An 18,068-nucleotide genomic window follows, 5' to 3' on the forward strand; every position below is an offset into this window, starting at 1 on the left:
CTGGCAAAATAAATTAAAATATTTATGATGTGCTTCTGTTTTTTAATTCAGGAGATTATAAAAAAAATCCTTCATGTTATGAAAAGACCCTCTTGATTTAAGAGAAAACTCTTTTTTTTTTAAAGAAAATGTCTGCTTATCAATTAATTGTTAGGCAATCTATAAGATAAATCAACTTCAGATTAATTAATTTATTAACTTGCATCCCTAATTTATACTGGAATGAAATTAATATCTACTCATATTCTTGTAATTAAGCGTTTTAATGATTTGGTCGATTAATCAAAAAAACAATTGACAGATTAATAGATTAATAAAATAATTGTTAGTTGCAGCCCTAAAATCTATGTTTAGCAACTTACCTAATGAAATTGATGCTACAATGAGATGTCAAATAAAAGTACAAGCACTTGAGCTAAACCCAAATTATTAATGTTTTTTTTTATTTCTTGCCAGGCAGTAAAGAGGACACCACCACACTTCATGTGCTTTGCCTCTTAAAAGAGTTGATGGGAACGTTCCCTCTGGGAGCCGTCAAGTCCTGCTGTGAAACTCTGCTGCGCGTGATGACGCTCAGCCACGTGGTGAGAACAACAAAATATTTACAGGTGCAACCTGACACATTTCACTGCCTGATTTGAAGTTTTTAAAGCAACGTTTCTGCTGCGTGTGTGGCCGCAGCTGGTGACGGCCAGCGCCATGCAGGCGTTTCACAAGCTGTTCAGCGGGAAGCCGAACCCCTCGTCCCTTTCAGCAGAACTCAACGCACAGATCATCACGGTGAGAGAGCGCAAAAACAACAAACATGTTTTAATTCTGGTGGAATAGTTTGTATGTAAATGCTCTCTCACCAATCGTCTGCAGGCGCTGTATGATTACACTCCCAGTGAGAATGACTTGCAGCCTCTGCTGGCCTGGCTTGCTGTCATGGAGAAGGCTCACGTTCACTTGGCGAGGTATTAATGTGCATTTTATGACACTAGAACAGGTTTAGTTTGGGTTGTGTGTTTTTATTAATTTATTTTTTGGTGCAGTTTGCAGAGTTCTCTGAGTTTGGGCCACCTCCCTCGTCTTTTCTCCGCCACCATGTCCTGCCTGTTGTCGCCGCACACGCAGGTGGTTTCTACGGCTGCCAGCACACTAAAGGTAAAACACATCTGAGCTGAGTTATGAAGGTTGATAGGTTTGGGTTGATCTTTTAAAAATCAAATTATACGGTATGGGTGTGGGGGACATTATATAATTGTGTTGAGTAATTCATAATTACTGGGGAAATGGTTGCTTGTGAGCATTCCATGCATACAGCTTGACATCCTATATCCAGAGAGGCGTGCTGCTCTCTCCTGCTGCTCTGACGTGTTGCTGTCACTCAAAGAGCAGCAGGAGAGGAGGCACAGAATGGGTTTTGTCCCTTATTATGCGTCTTTTTAGAGTTTTAAGTTTCAAAATAATACCACTCTTACCACGATTGTTTCTGTGCTGCTGCATACTTTTAGACAGTCTTTGTGCCGATAAAGTTTGTAGATATTTCCTTCTCTGCAGTGAGGAGCTAGCACATCTTAGGGCAGAGAAATTCCCTCCACAAAGTTTAAATCCAACACGAGTCCAACTATTTGTTTGACTTATGAAAGCTGCAGCTAGGTGGTCCCTGAAGCTGCCGATCAGCAATAGCCGACCCACATTTTCAGGAGTCAGCGTTTCTATCACTACGTTGCACGGAAGTTAATAGGCGCCACAGATGGGGGTGTCCCTGTTACATAGATCTGTATAACATTGCTGTATTTTAATACCATCACTATATTTTAATACCATCACTATATTTTTATACAGTCAACATATTTTAATATGTCACTATATCTTAAGACAGTCACTATATTTTAATACCATCAATATTTTAATGTCACTATATTTTAATAGTCAAAAAAATTAATACCATCACTATATTTTAATACAGTCAACATACTGTACTTTAATATGCCACTAATACAATCACTATATTTTAATACTGTCACTATATTTTAATAGAGTCAAAATTTTTTTTAATACCATCACTGTTTTAATACAGTCAACATATTTTAATACCGTTGCTATATTTTAATACCGCGGTATACCAAAATATCTTGAATATAGATTTTCATCAAGAGTTCTTCCTTTTCTTCCCAGACTTTGTTGACTGAATGTGTTGCCCCTCACATGGAGGAAATGGGGATGATCACCACCTCGTCTGCAGGGAACCCCTCATATGTCTACAAAATGTTCCAGTATGATTCTTAACTGACGGAGAACAATATCTGCTTTCTGTGTGGTGGGATAAAAAAACCCATGATGGTTGTGTTTTGACTGTTTTCAGCATCGTAGAGGAAGGATTGTCGTATCGTTTCCACGCCTCCTGGCCCTTTGTTCTGCAGATCCTTGGCTGCTTTTATCGAGTTGCCGGAAAACAAGCTCACTCCATCATGACCAAGGTATACTGTACATGTGAAATATTACCCCAGCTGTTTATATGAAGAATAATGATATTTTAACCTGGTCTGTGTGATGTTTGGAACAGTCGCTGCAGTCCCTGGCAGACCTGCGCACCACTCCTCAGTTCCCCTACAGCGGTGAGTTGGACCTGGCCGTGGGAGCAGCTGTGGAGAGCATGGGCCCTGAGGTGGTGCTGGCTGCTGTGCCTCTCAACATCACCGGCATCAAGTAAGGGACCAGACACACAAACACCGTTGTGCTCTTCTCGTCACTGTGCTTTAAATAACATTATTTTTCTTGTTTTAGTGATAATTTGGAGTTCCCACGCAGCTGGTTGATCCCCGTCATACGAGATCACGTGAAGAACACTCGCCTTGGCTTCTTCACTTCCTATTTCCTCCCTCTGGCTTCTGTGCTCAAACAGAGAGGTTAAGCAGAGAAATATTCTGCTTGAAAGAACATTTTTGTGTTCTCACATGTATTAATTATTGAATCTTATTTTATTTAATTTTTTTAGCTGAAGAGTTTGAGCAAACAGGAAGGAAACTAGAAGCGAAAGTCTACGAGATGTTGCAGCTTCAGGTACGTTTAACTTGTCTCCTAGTTTTAACTGGATGCAGTAGTGAGCAACGTGAATAGTCTTGTTTCCAAACAACCAAACCAAGTCTACTAAAATTATTTTTTATTAAAGTGCTTATGACATGTATATCCTTCAAATATAGAAAGTGAAAGAAAACGTTATATTTAAGAAACTTTGCATAATGCACATGATTTTACTCATTTTATCACATAATTGGCATATTTTCTTTTGAACTTGGCTCAGCTAAAGTGAAACAGGAAGTGACCTCAAAGGGGAACTCTTTAAGAAAGACAACTCTGGTCTTTATCAAAACAATATTTAATCTTTAACTGTTCTTCATCTCTCTGATGGTGACTCAAAATAATCTAAAGAAACATCAGATTCTTCTCTTCAGTGTATGTTAGCTGTTGTAGCAACGCTTTGTTTACATGCAGAAATTCCCCTTTGACGTCACTTCCTGTTTCTTCACATGCAAATATCTCAACAACTGTTCATCTCGGCGGGGTGAAATTTGTTTTGCATTTTGTTATTAATGTTACATTTCCAAAAATGTGTTCATATTTATTAGAAAATTTTGATGTCACAGACCCTTTAACCCAGCTGCACTGACTTTGGTTTATTTCAGATTTGGACCATGCTTCCTGGTTTCTGCACATGTCCGGTGGACCTGATGGTGTCGTTTAAAGGCGTTGCCCGCACGCTCGGCATGGCCATTAATGAACGATCAGACCTGCGCCTCACGGTGTGCCAGGCGCTCCGCACCCTGATCAACAAGAGCTGCAGCACAGGTAACATGTTCAGATATAAATCTAAATGATTTACTGCAAACAACAGGTCGTTTCTGAACCTTTGCATCTGATTTACGTTTGAAGAGGAAGAAAAGGCTGAACTGGGACGTTTCTCGAAGAACTTCCTGCCCATCCTTTTCAACCTGTACAACCAGAAGCCAGCAGAGGGAGAGTCCGGAACGTACAGGATGGCTGTGCTGGAGACCATCAAAGTCTATTTAACCGTCACAGAAACGCAGGTGAGGAAACTTACTCTCATTGTCACTTACATTCTGAAACTGGTTTGTTCGTTCAGTTAAAGGGATCCCTGATTAGTTGTAACGTTAGACTTTATTTGATAAACATACATTTTAACTGTAAAATAAAGACTGTAAAAATACTGTAGTCTGTTTAGTTTTTATAATTTTAAAATATATTTTAACACGTACGGATCCATTTTATTTACACGCAAAGCATTCTGGGTAAATGATGATGTAGATAGGTGCGAGGCTGCTAGCGAGCTATATCCACCCTGAAGGTTAATCTTGGACAATATCTGATGCTTGACTCTTTTAAATGAAACCAGAGAGCGTTGACAGAGAGGAGAAGGTAGAAATGACTCAGCCTGTAACTGAAAATATGGATGGAGGACAACAGAGCTGCTTCATGGAAGAAGAACCTCAGCTTAGCCTGTTAGCCTTTGTGCTAACACCGATGCTATATTGCCTTATATGTATTAGCTCAGCGCTAGTACGACAAACAAGCTAAACTGAGGTCCTCCATCCATATTTTCAGTTACAGGCTGAGTCATTTTTGCGTTCCCCTCTCTGTCATGTGGATGGAGGACCTCAGTGACGAGAGGAGAATGTATAGCGCTGAGCTAATACATAAATGGTGAGTCATTTCTACCTTCTCCTCTCTGTCAACGCTCTCTAGTTTCATTTAAAAAGAGTCAATCATCAGATATTGTCCAAGATTAACCTTCAGGGTGGATATAGCTCGCTCACACCGAGGACGTATCCACATCATCGTTTACCCAGAATGCTTTGTGTGTAAATAAAATGGCCCTGTCCATGTAATATATTTTTAAATTTTTAGTTTAAAAATGATCAAAACTAAACAGCCTACAGTGTTTTTACAGACTTTATTTTACAGTTAAAATGTGTTTATTAAATAAAGTCTAATGTTACAACTAACCATGGATCCCTTTAAATGCATGTATGCTGCATTGCTAATTTAAACCATCTTCCTCAGCTGATCTGCACATTCTTACAAAAAGCTTCTGACATGTTGGCGAGCGCCGAGAGCACCGAGTTCACACGGTGGGATATAAATCTGGATTTACAGCTTAAATTGGTAATAAAAAAAAARGATTTAAATCTCAAGCTTTCTGTTTGCCTCCTTTTCTTTTGGCCTCATCCTCCTCTCAGGCTGGCAGTGATGGACCTTGTGGTCGCGATGGCTCCGTTTGTCGATGAGCTCAGCATGACGAAAACCTTTGAGCTTATTAGACCATATTTAGAGGTAAAGGCACACGATGTGCACATGTTAGTAATCCGGCGCTGTTCGGGGACGTTTCTTGTGTTGAGTGTTGGTGGATTTGTGTCCAGGCCAAAGAGCCCGGCATGCAGAAGAAGGCGTACCGCGTGCTGGAGGAGATGTGCGGCGCAGAGAGAGACGAGTGCAGAGCCTTCGTCGCGTCTAATCTGGAAACACTTAAACTCGTCCTGCTCGACACTCTGAAAAATGCGTCTTCGCCAGCAAAAAGGGTGAGGTCTTTGAATGGAGGGCAGCCAAGCAAACAAATCAYTGATTTTTTTATAGTTTTACATTTTCACTATTTCAAAACTTTTTTTTCGCCCCACAGCCCAGACTGAAGTGTCTCATCCACATCGTGAAAAGATTAGATGAGAAACACAAAGACTTCATCACCGCCCTGCTGCCAGAGGTAACGTCACCAATAAGAGCTGGAACAGGGATGGCAAAAAAAAAAAGATTCCCCCTTTTTTATGAGTTTTCTCCTCTTTTTTTCTTTCAGGTGATTATTTGTACCAAAGAGGTTTCTGTTGCAGCTCGTAAAAACGCCTACACTCTGCTGGTGGAAATAGGAAAGGCTTTTGTTCGTTTTTGTGGAAACAAAAAAGGTGATGCGTTTATGTGAGACTCATTCTCATTTTAAAGATCTGACAGTTAGGGTTGGGCAATATTGTCAAAAAAAAAAGAATCATGATTAATTGTGGTATTTAGCCGATAACTATTAATTTGACGATTAATCCCCTGGAGTCCCTGGACAACCTTATGTCCTGGTCACATGACCAATTTAGTGGGAAAGATTTGCTCTTCGTAAAAATCTGTTCCAAATTGTCAAAGTTACAGACTTCAGGCTATGCAGCAAATTTTAAATTGTATTGATAGATAAATAAAATTACAGTACTTTTTCTTTTAATATTCATCATATTTGAAGCGGAGAGGAGCATCAAGATGACTGACTGCCTGCCTAGTGGCATTAATCATTTTAATCAAGTGCCAAAAAAATAATCGATTAATGTTTTTAGTTTAGTTTAATTTATTCGTTCATTAAAAAACAAAGCAAATTCAGTAAATAAAAAAATACAACTGAAAAGTAAAATGAAAGGCAGCAGAAGGAAGAAAAAATTTGTAATATCTGCACCTTTTTCCATCAATAGAAATTCAAACAATGATAAAAAAAACTGAAAAAAATAATTAATAAAAAACTAAAATCTTTCTCAGACAATTTTTAAAGATACATATTATGTCATTTCATATTTCTTCAACAGACTGGAATTTACCATTCTCCTAAACTTATACATTGATCCTGCACTTTTAATATTCTCCAGATTAGTCCACAATTTTATTCCTTGATTTGATTTATTGATTTAACAGGAAAAGATTACTAAAAATCAAGCCTGACTCAGCATAATTGCTGTTTTACAGCAGGTTCCTGTTCTGCAGCACATAAAACACTCAGAATTACAGCATCACAATCACATCATTATACACCGTAGACACAAAGACAAACAAGCATAACAAATTTCAAGAAGGCAGCATTTGCAAAATAGGACGTCTAAATATGAGCACAACAAAAAGTGTCCAGCAGATGGCAGACAAGATTCTTCTTAAAGGGCTGCAGTTTTGAAATGACTTTATGTTTTGAGGAATGTCATTCCATGCTTTAGTATAAACATAGAAGAAAGACCTCTGGCCATAACAGTTTTTAAAAGTTGGTAACATCAGTTGTCCTTTTGTAACAGATCTAGTTGAATGACCACTTCCAGAATTTGATTTGGGCAGCAATGCACAGAGAGTTCCATAATTGGCACCTTGGAAGATCTGAAAATATAAATTAATACCACTATACAAAACATAATTCTGAAAAGTCAAGGCATCAGACAATGAAAGAACTGTACAGTGATGAGTCCAACCAGGAAGTTTTTTATGAATTTTGTAGGCCCTGTTGTAGAGCCTAACTATGGGTTCTAAGATTTCATTTGTTGTAAGAGACCAAACAGGTAAACAGTACGACATGGTTGAGAGTATAATGGCATGAAGATAGATATTTGAAACAGAAGATGTCAGATTGGATCTAATTTTTGAATAAATGTATAATTTCTGTTTCAATMTAGTGGTTAAGACTTGTACATGATCACGATAAGTCAAAAGAGAATCCAAAGTAATTCCAAGATATTTGTAGGTAGTGACAATATCAAGGGCTTTGTTTAAAAAAGTGAGTTGATTTGTTATATTGAAATGTCTCCTGGGTGAGGAAAATACATGCACACAGTTTTTTAACATTAACTGACAAAAGATTATCTTGAAGCCAACCATGAAATGTCTGAAGATCTGCTTGTAACTGACTATTAATAGATTCAATATTGTGAAATCAGACAAAAAAAGAACAGTATCGTCAGCATACATTAAAATATTTGAATACTTCAATATTTTTGGAAGGTCATTTATGTATAATAGGAAAAACAATGGGCCCAGTATGCTACCCTGCGGAACTCCTACGAAACAGGGCAGAGATCCGGACACAGAGCTTCCATGTTTCACAACCTGACACCTATCAGTCAAATAAGAGGAAAACATTTGCATAGAAGTACATGGTTCCTTCAAACTAGTTCGGATTTTAGGTTTCACAAACACCTCTGTCCCTTTTTTAAATTGTAGCAACTCTGTCTCTTAACAAAACTTTATTGGATGTTCAAAGGTAGTTTATTTTTATGAGCCTTATACATAATCTGCAAAATGTTGTAATCAACCAACTCATAGAATTTCAATAATTTCAACTGACAAAATAATGTATTTGATGGGTAATCATAATGGTTTTTTGTGATAATTCTTGTAGCTCTTTTCTGCAAAATAAAAACAGGACGATTAATTGCACACGATATGATTATGCCCAATCCTACTGACAGTTAAAATGTTAATGTTAAATAACTTCCTCTGCAGATGCCATGGAGCAGTTTTTGGTCCTGATATTTGCAGGACTCACGGGCTCCGTCACCATGATCACGTGCACCGTCTTGGCACTGACGCGTCTCGTGTTTGAATATAAAGGTAAGCCTTGTAGGTGATTTAAATTAAAAAAAAAAGGGTAACAAGCTTGTTTAATCTGCTGCTTTTATTTCTCTTTCAGACTCTATAGAGGTGTCCACGTTGGAGCAGCTGCTGCACAACGTCTGTCTGCTGCTGTCGTCTCGCACCAGAGAGATCGTCAAAGCTTCTCTAGGCTTCATCAAGGTCATCCTCTTCATCATGGACTCCAAAACGCTGGCCTCACACGTCACGGTCATGGTATGGATTGAAAGTTGTAGTTCCTCAAAGTCTTATAGAGCGATTGTCAATTTAAGGGACCATTTGACTCAATCTGAAGCATGGTCACATGTTTTTTGAGGTTTGTTTTTGCACACACCTTTCATAGCTCCTAGGACACACCGTGCCTGGAAAAACCAAAGGAACTCCAATATCTGCCCTTATTTTGTCCACAAATCCGTCTTCGTTAAAACTCCACACTCTGCAGATGTGTTACTTTGTACATGTATGTATTATCTCCATCCATGAGCATTTGGCCATTTGACTTGTCTTTACAAATGTTTGCTTCCGGGTAAGTTTGGATTCTGGAAACAAGCAGTTAAATCAAAAATGCAGCGTTCGATTGCTTTCCACGTAAAACAAACACGGCCACAAACTTCTGATTGATCACACAATAATTTCTTATGTGGAGGAGGAAAACTTCTCCAGGCGAGTTGTTACAAGAAAAAGTGAAAAACTCGACACAGAATAAAAATGGTGCAATTTTCATCATGTAACTGCGACGAGAGTCTTTCGATCTGGAGTCTCCACCCTAGATTGTTTAATTATATTGTTTTTGTACTGTTTATTTATTCAAAAAAAATTTTTTTTCTCAAGGTTTTTCGTAAACCATAGCACAAAAATGGTTGCACCGATCAATGTGAAGTTTTGTAGGAGAATAAACGTGTCCGAAATACGCTGCACCACCCAACGATTTTACAATAGACCTTATATTTGGGGAGGGGGCTCCACCTGAAAAGTGGATGTCTGGACATACAAAAATGCTTATAACTGAAGAACTATTTAACACAGGAGCTTCGGATGGTTGTTGTTGTTGTTGTTGTTGTTGTTGTTTAGCTCTGATGAAGGGCTAGCCATCAGGCCCACCAATGTGCCCCCACCCCTTCCGGAACCTGACCAAAACATTAAATCTGTTCTGATGACTTCTGAGTTCTGGTGCATTGGTGCTTTGCGGATGTGCAGAAGTCATATATGCTATTGCTAAATGGTATCTAGATTTTGTTATAAATTCATCACGTTTTGTTGCACTCAGATGGAGGGCATTGGAAACATAAAGGATGATGTCAGAAGACACTTCAGAACCAAACTGAAGAATATCTTCACTAGGTTTATCAGAAAGTTTGGGTGAGCGCTTCAACATCTTTATAGTCTAGAAAACTGCTCTCCTCCATTTATCTTAAAGCTCTCACACTGAGATTTTTCTTTTTTTTTAAATTATTTCTAGTTTTGAGCTGGTGAAGAACATGCTGCCCGCAGAACACCACAAGGTGCTGGCAAACATCCGCAAGGCCGAGGCTCGAAGCAAGAGACGAAAACAGGCAGCCGAGGAGCACGACGACTCTGAGAGCGAAGACGAGGCACCTAAAACCAAGAGCGAGAGGTACAGTGCAGCTCCCAACACAAAACTACCCTCTCGCTCTTCTGCAGATTTTCTCCTAAAACGGCTTTTCTCTAATCCAGCATCGAAGACATCCTCGCCGAGTCTGACAGCGATTTGTCCGAGGACGAAGGAAAGCCTCAGAAGAAACTGAGCAAACAGCAGAAAGGACGGGCGTGGCTTAAAGAGGGCGAGGAAGACGACCCGCTCAACTTCCTGGATCCGAAGGTTTCCCAGAGAGTTTTAGGTAACYCGCCTGGGTCCTGATAGCTGCTGTGGACACGATCACCAGGTTCAGTTGAATAAAAAAATGATTTGTGCCGTTTCTCAGCTACAAACCCATCTCTGAAGAAAACTTCCAAGGTCAAACATGGTTTCAAAGTGACCTCAGATGGACGACTGATTATTAGAGAGGACGATGAGGAGAATGTGAAGGACAAAGGTAAGAGCAATTCGTTTATGTCTTTATTTAATGTCAAAAGAGTTGGTGACAATCTGTTATTTTTCACAGACAAAAACGAGATGGAAGATATTCTTGAAGAGGCGGGAGTCAAAAGTGTAAGATTTCACTGTAGCTACTATAAAAAAGAGCAAGTTTGGGAACTTAAAGGTGATTTTTATTTACGTTCCGTCCTTTAACATTTGCAGAAAAAGTCCCAGAAGAGGAAAATTAAAGATGACGACTTCGATGAGGATATGGACACTGAACCTGGGCTTAAATATAAAGGTAACTATTAAAAAAAAGTGTTTGGAAGTTGGATTCTGGCAGCGTTTGATGTTGATGAGATTCATGTTTTGTTTTCAGCTGGCGGCTCAGGAATCCACAGACCTCTGGGACGAAGCCAAGATATGGGAGCTGATTATAAATCAAAGGTGAGCGTGCTCAAAAAAAACATAGCTGTGGTGGTTTGGAGGTCAGAAACAGTCTCTATAAATATTTTTTTTGGACTGACAGAAAGGAAAAGGAGATGTGAAGAAAAAGGGGAAGCTTGATCCTTACGCCTACATCCCTCTGAAGAAGGATCAGCTCAATCGTCGGTACGAGCGCCGCGCGGTTCTGTTCGCGGACAAAGAATCGGCTCCTCACAATATTTCTAATTCCTGCGTGTTTTGTTCCGTGTTCACAGGAAGCGGGCCAAACTGCACGGCCAGTTTAAGGGGATGGTGCGAGGAGCCCAGAAGGGGGCGCTGTCTGGAAAGAAAATGCAGAAGAAAAAAAGGAAAGCCTGAAGCTCAAGTTCATATTGAACAGACTCTAAATAATGTGCTGTGATCTGATCTGTAACATGATGAAAAGAAGGTCACACACTCTGGATGTGATGGAGTGTTTACAAATTTTTTTTTTGTGTTTTGTCTTTAAACTGTGCCGTGTTTGAAAAGCTCCAACCATAAAGCGGCTTTCAGAAAGTATTTGTGCGCTGCGCCAAACCGTTTTTTAAATGAATGCATGAATGGAAACTATCAAACCAAATGGAATTCTAAATTTGGACCTGGTTTATCGCTCACTACTGAAAAGCTAAGGAAACTTTCAGGAAATAATCAGATGCACAGCTTCAAATTATTTACTTTTGAAGCCAACTCAATTCAAGATGGCCACCGCAGCTGAATGATCTTTGAAAACACAAGAAATAATTCTATCATTTTTTACAGATATTCTTCTAAAAAATGCTGTGGTAGCAGAGAGTCTATAAATAACTCATCGTCCAAATCTGGCATGAAGGAAAGCAGGCGATTATTTCTTTAAAGAATGCTGATGCTGACTAGTTCACTAATTTATTTGGGCTCTGTGTTGCTGCATGCTTGTAAACTGCAGAGTAAACCATTCAAGAATACAAGAGTAACCTAAACTCATAATTACAGTTGTTTATTAACTGAAACATGAACTTTTTTTTATCCCGTTTCTCATCAGAAACCCAGTTTAAGTTGTCGGTTGTTGTGTTTGGAACAGCTGTAGGTTGATTTGCTGACAGGACCTCACATACCATTACCCTCGTGATTTATTTTCCCAGATAGGTTGCAGCGCAGTGAGTCATGGAGCGACAGGCTGACCTCCTAATCACATTCGTATGTGTTTGGGGTTTTAAGTCAGCGTTTCATGGGAAGGAAATGATTCAGGAGATTCTTAAAACCTGGAGCCTGTGCTAAGAAACTGTGTCAGGATTAGAAACCATCAGGTTCAACTCCTTGTTTTTGGGGAGTTTTACAAAGCTGATTCACTTGTCTTCACAAGTTGCTGTTTTGACTCCTAAAAATAAAAACAACTCCCACACTGTCAGGAAATTATATAACCAACAGTTCAAATGGAAAACMGTCCTCATGCACGATGCTGCATTCGTTCTCACATCTGTAAAACTTCCATTGATGCCTAATGATTCGTACAGATTTTGGAGCAACATATCCACTTTTTTTGTTAACAGTCATTAGTAAACCACATCCTGCATGTACTAAAACAGCGTAACTTCATTTTATATAAATAGGAACTGCAACAAAAATGGTGAAATTTGCCCTATTACTGCACCTAACCCATTATGACAAGGTGAAAGCATGGCTTTAAAACCAATGAGCTCTTTCAAAACCTGTTCTTTATCCTGCTGCAGGACAGTTAGCCTCGTGTACGCGTAGATTTATCAGCGTAGAAATGTTTTCCTGAAATTATAATTAAGCCATTTAAAACCTTGGATATATGATCAGTTTTGCAGGTTATTTGGCTGCATGTTCCGGATAGATAAAAACAGCAGTGAAAGTGTAATTTGTGTAATTAAAGACATTGCATCAAATGTTGTTGTGTCTTGCAAAATCCAATTAACTAATAACGTGTTTTCAGGTTGATTTACAACCACAAAAAAAATCCCCCTATCCTTTTAATGGCTGAAAGAATTCACTGCCAGACAGCAGATATGTAAAAAAAAAAAAAAAATTCTTTATTGAAATCAAAATTGTTAACGAAATAATGCCAATGATCATTTCATGTCAAAAAAATACAGAAAACCAAACCCTGAAGATGCTAATTTTCAATGTAGTTTTTACCGTTTACATCCTCCACCAAAATGCTTCCTAAACCCTGCTCTGATTCAGCCCCACTGATTAAAAAAAACGACAAAGCCACCAGATTCTAAGCAGAAAACGGAGTATATTACAATAAATAAAAACTTAAAAAAAAACTGCCCTGCAGTTGCAATAGGATCGCTGAACTCTTACACTAAATTTTAACTATAAGTTGTAGACAAAAACATTTTATTTGTTGAAAAGGTATAATTACAAATGAATTGTCGACACTCAGACTGGCTGTGTAATTACAAGACAAAGCCAACATAACTGACATCACTAATATTTTGTCCACATGCTGTATTTCATTACACCTCCTCGCTCTAAGATTACTGCATGCAGATCCACAAAGTCTGTTTTACTTTTTGATTTCATCATTCAGATATCAACTGTCAAACTAACCCACAACAACAATGAAGGATTGCACTTACACTTACCATCTTAGTCAACAGGCCTCAGCTGTACATACAAGGCCTGATTAAATACTTTTTTTTTTCTGTTCCTCATACCTGTTTTTTTGTGTATCGGTTTAGTCCTTGATGAAACTCAGTAGCTGATTTTGACATCMGATACGTTTTGCTGTCCAGCAACAAGGCACAGAGCTCAACACCTCTGACCTGGAAGACTTTCATCTTTGGTGTTTGGCCTTGAAATGGGGGTATTTTTTATTACTATTATTATTTTAATGGTATAACATCCCTGTTTTGGATTTATTCTCTTACAGCCTTGGCGGGGGTCGAGATGGTGGGGGGACCAGAAGGCCCGGTGGCGCACGAGCTGGGGGTGGGCCCGGCAGAGGTCGGGCCATGGGAGGGGGCGCGCGGGAGGGAGGCGTGGTGACGGGGGGCGTCACGGTGCGCGGCCCTCTCGACGGAGGCTTCGTACGGGGGACCGAGTTGGACACTAGAGGTCCCTCCTCGTCTGACTGAGGAGGCGTGGGAGCCGAGGTGGAGTGAGGCCTCAGGGGGGTCGCCTGAAAATTCGAGGACTCCTCTTTGACCCGCTGAAAACGAATACAGCGACCCTGCAGAGGAGAGACAAAAAGGGTTAAAGCTAAACTGCCCGTCAGCTTGAACAGCATTTGCTTTTCTGCAAAAAAAAAAAAAAATCAACAAGCTTCTTAGATCCAGCAGCTAAAACAGTTTGTGTGAAACTTTACACAGTTTGCAGACAAATGTGTGCGTGTTCGCAACTCCGAGGGCACACAGAGACACCTGTTTTCTGTCACCTGCGCTAGAATAGCTGTGATGTTCGTAAATAGAACCTCTAAAGTTTTACGCACACAGCTTTACTATTCTCCAGCTAACTCTTCTAAAATGCAGAACAGATAGCAGGTTTCCAATGTGCCTGAGTTAAAACCACAAAAAGAAATCATTTAAATATCTCCGCAATAGATCGGAACGTTTAGCATAATTTACACATCTGGGAGAATGAGAGGCTTATTGTCCTCACTGATGGATTTTCATCACACATARACTTTTGCCTTGTTCCACGTCACAGACCCTTGGTGGTCTGATTATAACACATTATTAAGCAGAGAGGCCCTAAAGTCGCACAGAGGCCGTTAAGAGGACCCAGCAGCAGTAGCTTTGCGACTGAAGGGGCCATTGTGTCTTCACGTGTTTATATGAGGGGTGTGTAATTGATGGAGGGTCGCTCAGACTGTGGTGGTGCGTGTTGCTGGGCCGCGGTGAAAAGGCCAGTTTGTGAGCAGCAAGAGCAGCAGCACAACACAAGACAGAGCATATGGACACAATGAGAACACAAGCTCATGAATACGAGTGTATTTATAAGTGTGTGTGTGGGTGGGGGGGTATGATGGTAGGTATGCTTCCACCAGAGCATATGGCCTGAATGAAACCTCATGAATAAATAGAAAGAGACAAAGGGTAGGAGGTGCGGTGGAGGAGCAAACCGAAAAGCAGAGAGCTGAGCAGTTTTCAGCGCTCAACAGGATGACGTGCACAGAAATAAGCTGCGAGTTCAGCAGTGTGTCACTGGCTGTGGTTGGTCTTTCCGTGCGCCCCCTTCGGCTGTGTGTCAGGGCTGCATTCCTTCTTGTGGCGATTGTTTACTTCAGACCCTGAACTCTTCCTCGGAAGAAAAACAGAACCTCCGGCGGCCCTCTTCACACCGCTCGTCTGTTCTTGGCTGCTCTCTCAAACCCCGAAGACTTTGCCCTTCGTTCCGACACAAGGCAGATTGTTTGTGGATGTTTACTGGGAACTGATGCACTCGTAGATAGTTGTTTCTGTCACCAGTATAATGAAAAAAAAAAGAGAAGGGGAAACAAATCTGATCTGACAGCGTTGCCTGATCACAGCGCCAACTGCTACATGTGGACTTGTAAAAGTTATGCCATATTTATAGTTGGGAATCAATAAGGCGTTAATTAGCTTCCACTGTACTATGCTGCACAAAGCTACATTAAATGAGTTGATTCTTTAGGAGAATTAAGAAGAAAAAAAAAAAAAGAAATGCTCCTTTGTGCTGTCTGGGTGTTCAGAGGGAGGGTTGGTGGTCGCCCTCTGGTCCATCGATGCCTTCAGCTCTGGGGACAATAGAAGTGAATCTCATCTGTCATTATGTGGCTCGTGGCCTTTCAACTCCCCCATCTGTTTGTTCCCTGTGGAAACCTAACACCGATGGATGCATCATCAGGAGGTTAAAAATAAAAAAAGAAGTTAAAATGCAAACATGGAGTGTGGCAGAAAGTGACAGTCTGCTGACGGTCYTTTGCAGAGGAAGTGATTTAGGAGCAACAAGCCACAGTCTGATAGCTGCTTACTGTTTTTGTTGCCTCACAGCTGCCCAGTTCCTCCTTATGGATTTACAATCATCTTTCTACTGTCGAAGAATTTAGATGTCAGCTTGGTTTAAAAAATTAAAAAATAAGTAATTGCTTCAGGTTTTTCTGCACGACCATCACAGCTGAAACAAAAGTAGCATTTTTCTTTCACTCTTATTTTCCTCAGTGTGAGCTGTAGCTTTTCATTTTCCTCAGTTAATGACGCGTGAAGGGATTCGATCATTGTTGAATGGATCTGAGAACCACAGTCCCACGGAAAGTGGCTGAAAGCCTCCAGAAACTTCTGCCCTAACAGACGCTRTATGTTCCACAAAAAAAAAGACATGAATAAAAATGACAGATCCAGTAATGTTCCACTTTTTCAAGGCTTCATATACAGTCGACACACACACCAACACTGTTACATAAAGAAGAAGAATTGTGTCATTCAAAGCACAAATCAGTGAATGAGACGGCTCTGGCTGTATCGAGTGACAATGACACTATTTATAACGGTGCAGATGTTTCCCCATGACAACCAGAATGATGGTGAAAACACGACTTTGGGGTTATGGGATGACATTCGCAGGGTCAAGGTTAGAAAATAGACATTTTTTTTACACATTTGTAAAAAAACAGCCACATTTTAATTTATAACCTAATTATATCTTTTTTAGTTTTAAAACATCAAATATGTATTRAAAGTCAAAGCAGTGAATGTAACTTTTGCAACAGGAAAGCTTATTTGCAGGGATTTACAGGGGAAAGTATAAAAGACAACTGTACTGCTTGTGTGTGAACAATCACAGCTTTGACGAGGCGAGGGGCATCAGAGGCTCTTTGACTCAGTGTGAATGTGAGAGCACACGGAGGAGCAGTGTTGTATAAAGTATCYCAAAGTGATCCTTGAGTAAAAGAATCTTATAAAATTACTTTGGTAAAAGTTAAAGTCTCCTCTGAGAGTATTTCTTGAGTAAAAGACTTAAAGTACCTGATTTATTTTGCAATTAAGTATCAAAAGTCAATTTCTGACATAAAATGTACTTAAGCATTAAAAGTAACAATACTGAGTAAAAATGAGAAGCTAGATTTTCCAAATATATTTTTTAAAGGCGTGCAGCTGTGATGGATTGTGTACAAACTAATATGTGCCATAATGGTATATATTTATACTCCTCATTCAACCACAATTAAATTCAAAGGCACAGTTTATCGGGATACATTTTTTTAACAATAAGCTGGAATAAAATAGGAGTAATGACTTTCTACTTCTTACCCTTTTTTTTAAATGTAGGAAGTAGAAAGTACAGATAATTGTGTGAAAATGTAAGAAGTAGAAGTAAAAAGTTGGCTGAAATTAATTTACTCAAGTAAAGTACAGATAACCAAAATTTCTACTTAAGTACAGTAACAAAGTATTTGTACTTAGTTACTTTACAACTCTGTGGAGGAGAGCAGAACGTCACTCTATAACACAGATCTGGAAGCTTTCTGTTCACAACAGAAACAACCATCCCATTACAACATCTAACTTACCATTTAAAACTGATTGTGGGGTGTTTACAGAGCAATCATCCAGATTACACAAAACTTTTAAATTGCAGATGTTTGAGCCGTAATACTTGTTTAGGATAGCGTGAAAGCGGGCTCACCTGATCTCCAGGCTGCGGTCTCATTAAAGATACCTGGTCGTAACCTCGTCTGAACAGAGCCCACAGAGCATCGAGTTTCCCCTGAAAATACCAGAGAGCAAAATTCWTTTAAAATGAAAAATCCCTGTGAGAACCAATTTAAAATAAAAAAGAACAAAAATAAAACACTAACCTGAATGGGGGAGTACCACTTCTTCTGCTGAGGAGGACGGCGGGGAGGTTTCCGAGGCTTGGGCTCGTAAGGTTCAAACTCCTGCTCCGGCATCTTCACAACTGCGTTTTTAGGTTTGTCCAGTTTAGCGCCTTCCTCGGTCGACCCTTTCTCCCCCCATCGCACCTTTCAAAAGGATCGAGCAATTATTAGGAATTAAACTTACGTTTAGCTTCTACAGAAATGTGAGGATTTATTTGTACCTCCATGCGTTTGATGCCACCCACTCCTCTTCCTCCGTAATATGAAGCATCCACTGTGGGCCACCTCTTCTTGGGCATCCCATCATCCTCATCTGAATCCTTTTATTGAGAGTTTTCTTGTCATGCAACTTATATAGAATATATA

General features: G+C 39.7%; 2 protein-coding genes across 2 annotated transcripts in view; one reads left to right on the plus strand and one right to left on the minus strand.

Moving 5' to 3' along the window:
• Positions 1–456: 456 nt before the first annotated feature.
• On the plus strand, positions 457–12,801 carry LOC106535336 (RRP12-like protein; the record flags this gene model as incomplete). Its single annotated transcript, XM_014032322.1, is given in 27 exon segments — positions 457–584; positions 682–780; positions 865–956; positions 1,035–1,146; positions 2,164–2,261; positions 2,351–2,465; positions 2,552–2,694; positions 2,773–2,894; positions 2,984–3,048; positions 3,672–3,834; positions 3,919–4,073; positions 5,068–5,135; positions 5,244–5,337; positions 5,424–5,582; positions 5,681–5,761; positions 5,852–5,957; positions 8,284–8,391; positions 8,471–8,628; positions 9,680–9,771; positions 9,872–10,027; positions 10,108–10,271; positions 10,356–10,466; positions 10,536–10,582; positions 10,673–10,751; positions 10,830–10,897; positions 10,980–11,062; positions 11,152–12,801. Coding segments are annotated over 27 exon segments (2,969 nt in total), but the record flags the coding sequence as incomplete, so codon positions are not given.
• A 119-nt stretch (positions 12,802–12,920) lies between these two features.
• The window catches only part of LOC106535338 (anthrax toxin receptor 1), a gene marked incomplete at its 5' end in the record, with an annotated part of 20,140 nt that continues 14,992 nt past the window's right edge, over positions 12,921–18,068 (minus strand). Inside the window, 4 exon segments of the mRNA XM_014032324.1 lie at positions 12,921–14,093; positions 17,510–17,590; positions 17,682–17,846; positions 17,924–18,022. Of these exon segments, the coding sequence (XP_013887778.1) occupies positions 13,788–14,093; positions 17,510–17,590; positions 17,682–17,846; positions 17,924–18,022 (651 nt within the window). The 3' untranslated portion in view covers positions 12,921–13,787.

Source organism: Austrofundulus limnaeus, unplaced genomic scaffold, assembly GCF_001266775.1.
Source record: "Austrofundulus limnaeus strain Quisiro unplaced genomic scaffold, Austrofundulus_limnaeus-1.0 Scaffold1418, whole genome shotgun sequence".
Taxonomy (NCBI): domain Eukaryota; kingdom Metazoa; phylum Chordata; class Actinopteri; order Cyprinodontiformes; family Rivulidae; genus Austrofundulus; species Austrofundulus limnaeus.